At 50.8% G+C, this 8,161-nt stretch overlaps 1 protein-coding gene across 1 annotated transcript in view; it reads left to right on the top strand.

Moving 5' to 3' along the window:
- Pkd1l2 (polycystin 1 like 2) overlaps positions 1 to 8,161 on the top strand; it is an 81,612-nt gene that overhangs the window by 60,684 nt on the left and 12,767 nt on the right. The window contains 5 exon segments of the mRNA XM_021170683.1: positions 674 to 767; positions 2,213 to 2,350; positions 4,754 to 4,939; positions 6,617 to 6,944; positions 7,804 to 7,937. Of these exon segments, the coding sequence (XP_021026342.1) occupies positions 674 to 767; positions 2,213 to 2,350; positions 4,754 to 4,939; positions 6,617 to 6,944; positions 7,804 to 7,937 (880 nt within the window).

The raw sequence follows: 8,161 nt of genomic DNA, 5'->3' as shown, positions 1-8,161 counted from the left end.
ANNNACACACACACACACACACACACACACACACACACATATATATATATATATATATATATATATATATATATATATATATACCAATATCCCAAGGTGGTCACAAATTCTTTAGCTGAGGCTGGCCTCAAACTTCTGATTTTCCAGCCTCCACCTCCCTAGTGCTGGGATTGCAGGTGTGTGCTGTCATAGTCTGTTAATGTAGACACTCCATTCATGTTGCTGGAGATGAAACCAGGGTTTTGTGCATGCCAGGCAAGCACTCTGCCAACTGAACTACCTTCCCAGTCCTGAATGGTCTTTTCAGTAAGACTCAAAAGCTTGACAATTTCCACCAGCCAAGGCTAGAAGACTAGAGCTGGGGTGTGTCCCCAGTGATCCAAATCAAACCACAGGGTCCCCTTCACTTGGGCATAACAGACAGATGGGTTGCAGGTTGTATCAGCTGATGCAGAGCTTCGGGGATGGGGTGAGATGGAGTCAGAAGTGAGAGATGTTCTGGATGGCTGGGCAGCAAAGTGGGAAGCTCTGGGAAGTTTCAGGGCTTGTCAGCCTTTTGACTGGTGGTAGCCCTCTGTCCATACTGACCTCCCTCTGTGAGAATGGCTGATCCTTCGGTCTTGGGCCTTGAAGAGGTCCCTGTAGCCTCCGGCTCACATGAGGTGATTTCCAGGTGCTGGGCTTTGCTGCTTTCTTTGCGCTGGTCTTGAAGAGAGAAGATGATGAAGAGACCTTGCCCTTATTTCCAGGACATCTGTCTAGCCCAGGTAATAGGGCCTGGTATGTGGAGACAGGGGCTTAACCACCCAGTGACAGACAAGGCTGAGTAGGTCAGCTGAGGTGTCCTGGGCCTTGGGCACTCTCAGACATTATCTTTACAAGGGACTTATCAGCCATTCCAGAGTAGCCAAACAAGAGATACCCTTCTTTCTTTCTTCCTTCCTTCCTCCCTCCCTCCCTCCCTCCCTCCCTCCCTTTCTTCCTTCCTTCCTTCCTTGGAGCCTTATTCCTTCCCTTCCTTTCTTTCTTCCTGATAACCCAGCATAACCTTTTAACCAGGGGTGTGTCATTGGGGATAGAGCAGGCTGTATTCTTTTTAGAGACAGACCTACACATCCAGGCCTTGAACTTGGTATATAACTGAAAATGAATTTGCATTCAGACGTCCCCAACCCATTGCCACCTCCAGGCATGTGCCACCAAGCCAGTTTATGTGGTGCTGGGGACAAAACACAGGCACTCTACCAAAGGAGCTACATTCTCAGCTCTATATAGTATGCTGGATACCAAGGTGTGGATGCCTGAAATTTCAAAGGAAAGGAAAGCCTTCAGTCAGCATGGGTAGGCTGCAGAGAGAGGCCACACAGTCGACTTCTGGGACACAAAGTCTGCAGTCTGTAACCAAGGGTCCAGGCTGTCCCTGCTGGTTTTGGTAAACAAAGATTAATGGGAACAATGCTGGTCTAAGAGGCCCCTGGTCAGTCCTCCCCAACCCCCCACCTCACCCCTCCTTACCAATGGAGCTCTCAAAGGAAGGAAAGAAGAGCTTTCCTCAGACAGATGAGCAAACAAAACAGAATCAATAAGTAACCTTGACATTAGCAAAGATAAAGCAGAAGCCAGTGCACTCAGGAGCACACAGAGATTACAAGCCCTGCTCATGAGCACCGAGGTTCGCCCGGTCCCAGGCTTGTATGCTTCCATTCCAGGGTAGAGTTTTGGCTTTGCACATACAAAAAAAAAAAAAAAAAAAAAAAAAAAAAAAATCCCATTTCTCAACAACCAAAATCTCCTTTTTCAATGAAAGGGTAATTTCTCCCTGAAGAGATGCCAGCTTCCCAGCCTAGCAGATTTTCCTCCCATCATTCTTTTGGCGAGTCTTCAAGGAAGAGCTGGCTCTGTTTCAGGCAGCGATGGGTTCCGTAGCATAATCGACATAAAATTCACTCACTGTTGGATGTAATTCATTGCTTCTAGTAAATTCAGAGGACTACATAACTGTGACTGTGATTTAAAACATTTCATCCCCAAGAAGGGTTCTTTCAGTAGAAGTGTGGATTCCAGCAGGGTGGTAGATAACAAATGCTGGGGATAGGAGAGGCAGACATAACACACCCAATAGATGGGCCATCAGACACCTATCAGAATGGCTGGTGGCAACACCTGGTTTCCCTGTCACATGGGGGACTGTTTCCTGTCCTCCCGTCCACAGATCCCTGGGTCTTGTTCCGATCACGGAGGCACAGCATGGAGCGCGCTTACCAGCCTCCTCCCATGGCTGCAATCGAGAAGATGAAAACCACTCGCCTCAAGGAGCAGAAAGCATTTGCTCTCATCAGAGAGATCCTGGGTGGGCAACTTCCCGCGCCTGGTGCCCCAGACACACTGAGTGCCCTCTGATGAACCCCTTGCTGTCCCTAGGCCTCAGTTTCTGTAGATAGCTACTTGTCCTGACTTTTCTGCCTGAAGTCTTTTAAGCTCTTGGTTTGAAGTTTGCGTCCCCTACTGTGGTCTTACCCTCTTGGGTTCCCTCTCCCGTGTAATGGTTTCTGTGGCTCCTGAGATCCAATGCTTCTACTGTGTCTTTTGTTCTGTCCTATCTTTTCCACTGCCTGGAATGTCCCCGCCCTCCTCCCCACCTTTCCTTCTGGCTAATTCTTCCCATTCTCTAACTCTTAGAGCTTGTCTTTAGAGAGGACCCTCCCCTCCCCGTTGCTCCCCGCCAGAGCTTTCAGTGTTTTCCTGATTCCCCTAAAGCAGATGTGGGTGGTTAGGGTTCACTAGCAAGGGGATCTCAGGCAGATGGGTCGGAGGGGAAGTACCCCAGAGAAAGGAAAGAAGCCAAGAAATAGGGGTCGATGGTTCAGTTCTGCTGGAGACCGTGAGGAGAATGGGAGCCCCCCACTCCCAATTTTCCTATGCATTATCATTATTGGTGTCCATCTAGGCCCAGCAGGGGACTGGGTGGTGGTGCCTCCTGGTGCAGATCTCCAGCCCACGGCTGGAGGGTGTGGCTCAGTAGGAATCTGTACCCTGCCTCGATTGTTATGTATGACTTTCTGATCTAAAGACAAGAAGACCCTGCCTGTCTTCCATGGACGCCATGAGCACAGGATCATATTTGTTGCTCCATCACTGTATTGGCAGTGTAAGACTCTGTCAAGCCTTGGCTTACCGGGGACTTCCTGAGTGAACCACGGGGAGTCAGAGTTGATGACTAAAGCAAGAGGAATTTTATTGGTCCAACATGTTGGGGTTGAACTGCACCAAGCAGTTTGTTCAGTGAGCTTTTTATAGTTTTCAGTGCAGCAGCCATTAGGCACAATGTGATTGGCAGAACAATGTGACTTTTTTCTTTTTTTTTTATTTTTATTTTTTTATTTTTTGAGACAGGGGTTTCTCTGTGTAGCCCTGGTTGTCTTGGAACTCACTTTGTAGACCAGGCTGGCCTCGAACTCAGAAATCCACCTGCCTCTGCCTCTGCCTCCAGAGTGCTGGGATTAAAGGCGTGCACCACCTCGGCCAGCTACAATGTGACTTTTTAAACTGATTGGTCTTTAGGGAATGAGGTGGCAAGGACTTCCCTTGTCTGAAGGTGGGCAATGTCTGTCCTGAGGAATGTGTCCCCACCTGCAGGTCATTCCCCTCCTGTAGTCAGAGGAATGTTAACTGCTTCTCCCTTCTGGAGGGGCAAGCTTTCTGTGACCTCCCCAAAGTTCCAGAGCTGACCTTTTCATTAGCAATGCCACAGGGCAGGGGCCTGGTTTTAACAGTTCTGTCTTAAATACAGGGATAGGGGTCTGCAGGGGGCTCAGTAGGTAAGACTGAAAACTTTGCAAGCATGAAGCCCTAGTTTAGATTCCCAGCACGTGTGTAAAAACAACAACACAGATGTGGTTGCATGTACTTTCAACCCTGGTGCTAATGGAGGATGATGGTTGCCAGCCTCGATCTGGGGTCAGGGCCAGACCTCGTCCCAAGGGGAAAGGTGGAGAGTTATAGAACATGAAACTCCACACTGTCCTCTGGTCACCCACACGTATGTGCATACACAGCACACTTGAAAATGAAAAAGAAGCTAACTGGTTCTGGGGTTTAGCTTAGTGGGAGAGTGTTCCTTTAGCAAGCCCAGGCTCCGCAGTCAGAAGTCAATTCCCAGCTCATTCCTAGAAAGCCAGGCAATTTGCTACTCAAGCCTGGTGGTCTGGCTTCACTCCCTAAAACCCATCGTGGAAGTAGGGAATGGGGTTCTGCATGCTACCCTCTAACCGATGCACATGCTGTGGCATACACACGTTCACACTCTTGTACACACAAGAATAACACACAAATAGTTTTGAAGAGAAGGTCAAGCATGGCGGGTTTGGGCCTATAATTCTAGTGCTGGGAGGATCAGGAATTTATGGCTAGTATCGTAGGTGTAGCAAGTTCAATGCCAGCCTGGGATGTGAGACCCTGCTTAAAAGAAACACAGCAAGACTCCCTGGTTGGGTCTCGTTCTAAAAGCTTTATAAGCATTAGCTGGTCCTCCCACTTCAATCCCAGGCCTTAAAGTTATCATCTGAATGAAGAGGAATAAACCACAAAGAGGCACCTGTAGAGAGGAAGAAGCAGGATCTCTTTGTCTGTGTATCTCCCTCCAGCAAAAGCTGGGCTGTGAGCCCTCCAGGGCTCTAAGTCCAGTGTGGTCCCTTTCCTCCTTGAGCTTGGTGGGAGTCAAGGACCCGCCTGACAGGCTGTGCATCCTTTCCAGCCTACCTGGCTTTCCTGTGGATGCTGCTGCTGGTGGCCTATGGGCAAAGGGACCCCAATGCTTACCACTTCCACCGACATCTGGAACGCAGCTTCAGTCAAGGCTTTTCGCCTGTCCTGGGCTTCAGAGGGTTCTTCGAATGGGCCAACACCACACTAGTGAAGAACCTATATGGTCATCACCCAGGTAGTCCCCTAACCCTGAGACAGCGTGTCAGGCCCCCTTGTGCATGTAACCGTGTGGGAACAGCTATAAGTCACTGACAGCATAAAACCACAAGAGCCGCATGATCATATCAGGAGACTGGTGTGAACTGATGACCATCTTGCGTGAGAGGTAGGAAGCCTAAACTGTCTTGGCAAGTACAGTGTCCAGGCAGGAGAAAGGACATGAGGTGACAAAGCCAGTATACCACGGAACTGCAAAGTCCAAGCAACTGCAAGGTGTTGGGTGTGAGTACTGTGGGATACCTGTGTGAAGGGTGGGTGTGGAGCTGTGTGGAAGAGAGGGACAGGGAGGGGAGGTTGTGGGAGAGCTCTATCGATCACGTTTATCCTCATGGAGAAGAGGCACCAGGGAGCTTTCTACACAAGGAGGCAACACAAACCTGTGGGGCAAGAAGCATTACTCTAGAAGTAGGCAGAGGCAGGAGTCAGGATGCTAGAGAGACAGAGAGGATGGGGACAGATGTGGGATACAGGAGAAGGGGATAGGAAGTACTGTTAGGATGTGGTGCCTGTTAGGAAGTGAGGGTTGGGAAGGACACAGATGGTGTTCAGGCTGACAGAGTTGGGATATAGAAAGAAAGAATGAATGAATGTAGAACATACAGTGTTCAAGTTGCAGAAATGGTGGGGTAATGCATGGATTAGATATTTTCATGATAACGAGGCAGTAGTTGGCCCAGGAAAGGAAGCTGACACATAACCACCCTTCAGCGATGCAGTTTATTAGGAGAAAGGGCTCAGGACCATGATGGGCCCCAAGGCTGGGGGAGAACGTTAGACAGAAAATGGCACAGCTTATGGGAGAGCCAAGGCCGTGAGGCGAGGGAAGAAGACTTCCTTTTACAACCTGAGAGGGCTTCATTAAGGATAAGAATGGGGTGGGGGTTGGGAAGGCGGCTTGCATCTTTAATCCCAGGACATGGGAGGCAGGAGGCAGAGGCAGGTGAATCTCTGTGAGTTCTAGGACAGCCAGGGCTATAGAGAGAGCCCACGGGGGGGGGGGGGGGGTGGGTGGATGGGTGGGTGGGGGGGGGGGGGGGGGGGGGGGGGGGTGGGGGGGGGGGGGGGGGGGGGGGGGGGGGGGGGGGTGGATGGGGGGGTGGTAGTGGTGGTGGTGAAGAGAGATTAGGGTAGAGAGAGAGAGAGAGCATGAAGAGCACCATGGGAGGAGCGGTGGAGAGAGGAGGAGGCCAGAGAAGTGCCTTCAGAGAGAACCCCCAGGGCAGTCCTGTGAGTCTTCCAAGAAATCTAAAGGACAATCCCCAGAACATAGACTTTTATATGCTTTAGGGGGTGGGGAAGTTTTGTGTAATGTGATTTCATTCAGAATAGCGTACAAGGAGCATGGAAGAGCCTGTGTACAGGTTAGGACCATAAACCAGGAGCCATAAAACCACAGCACAGAAATACTGCTCGAATCTATCCCAGAGAGAGCCGCATGGAGGTGTGACCTAATCCCTTCTCAAGAGTGCCCAGGGTCTTAAAGAGGAAGGGCCATGTTCTAACAGAATGCATCCTACCCTTCTCTCTCTCTCTAACGGATACACCCACGTGTGCCTCTGGGTGGGGGAGCCTGGGAGGAGTTAGAATGCTTTCAGATGCTACACTTGCCCTCCTGGTTGGTTCTCATCTTTAGGCTTTGTCACTGACGGGAACTCTAAGTTGGTTGGCAGTGCCCACATTCGCCAAGTAAGGGTCCAGAAAAGCTCTTGCGCTGTTGCCCAGCAATTACAGGATTCTCTGGATGGATGCCGTGGGCCATATTCCCTGGGTGTTGAAGACCTGGTAGACTATGGAGAAGGCTGGAATGCCTCTGCCCACAATAACAGCAATGGCTTCCCTCAGGCGTGGCGGTACCAGAGCCAGAGCCAACGCCGCGGTTATCCCATGTGGGGCAAACTTACCCTGTACGGGGGAGGAGGCTATGTGGTCCCCTTGGGGACTGATCACCAAAGCGCCTCAAGGTAAGAGACACTTGGTTCTTTTCTGGCTCAGTGATGCTATTTGTTAAAAGTGCCTGGTGGGCTGGAGAACGCAGCCTCCAAAATAAGGCCAGGCAGAGTTCATTCGGGCCACTCTGGGAGGGGAAGGGTGAGCAAGAATCATTCAGGAAGTATTCTAGACCCTAGGTATCCCACGCACACCCCCAGACCTGGGAGGCAAGGGCAGCTATTACTACTAAGCATGCATGTATGTGCACACCCGTAATTTCATTTTCTCAGCCTAGGGAGACTGATGCTACTGCCATTGTGAATGAGGAGACAAACTTCTGAAGAAGTTAGTCTCTTAGCCAAGAGGCAGTTGGGATTTGAACTCACCTCCCTCTGCTGCCCCAGGGCATGTTGCTCTTTTTATTATGCCAGGCTGAGTTCTCCAGGACCTAGTCCCATGTAAGGTGCCATCCAGAGGAGCCCCCATAGTTGCAGCTACTGCCTGGGTCCCCATGCCTTGTGAGGTTCCTCTGGAACACTATAGCTCTCTGACTTAAAAGAAGCATTCTACTTCCCTGGATGGGGCACAGCCAAGCACACCCAGCTTTTCAGATGTAGCTGACAGAGCCTGAGAGCCTGTATTCACAACATGCTACAGATGTTGGCTGGAGGCCCCTCCTTGAGAACCTCTGTTCTAATGTTCAGGAGACCATACAAGCTAACACACCTGGTGGCTGGCAAATGGTGACTGTCCCCCGAAAGCTAGCCACTTAGCCCGGAATCAGAGCAGAGGAGAAGGTTTAGACAGTAAGCCCTAGCTCATCCAAAGGTTCAAGGGCAGGGGACCTCCCGAGAACGAAGGTGCCCAAGCACTCCCTTCCTCCCTCCGCAGAATTCTCCAGTACCTCTTTGACAACAGCTGGCTGGATGCCCTGACCAGAGCAGTGTTTGTGGAGTTCACTGTCTACAACGCCAACGTCAATCTGTTCTGCACTGTCACACTCACACTGGAGACTAGCGGCCTAGGTAAGAGCCACCTCTCCTGGAAAGCCTCACCCTGGATCCCCACCCACATTGCTGGGTCCTGCTGCCTCAGGGATTGGGGTCCAGGAAGTTGTGGTAGGGGGTCTGGGCTCACCTCACAATGGGTCCTGAATCTCTGGGTCCCAGACAGCAAGGCATCAGTGGTACCCCAGCTGACTATCCTTTCTCCTTTCTTACTCCAGCCTGGTCTCTCTCTCCATCCCCTC

The sequence above is a fragment of the Mus caroli genome, chromosome 8 (assembly GCF_900094665.2).
Source record: "Mus caroli chromosome 8, CAROLI_EIJ_v1.1, whole genome shotgun sequence".
Lineage (NCBI taxonomy): Eukaryota > Metazoa > Chordata > Mammalia > Rodentia > Muridae > Mus > Mus caroli.
This window is presented reverse-complemented; position numbering and strand designations above follow the sequence as displayed.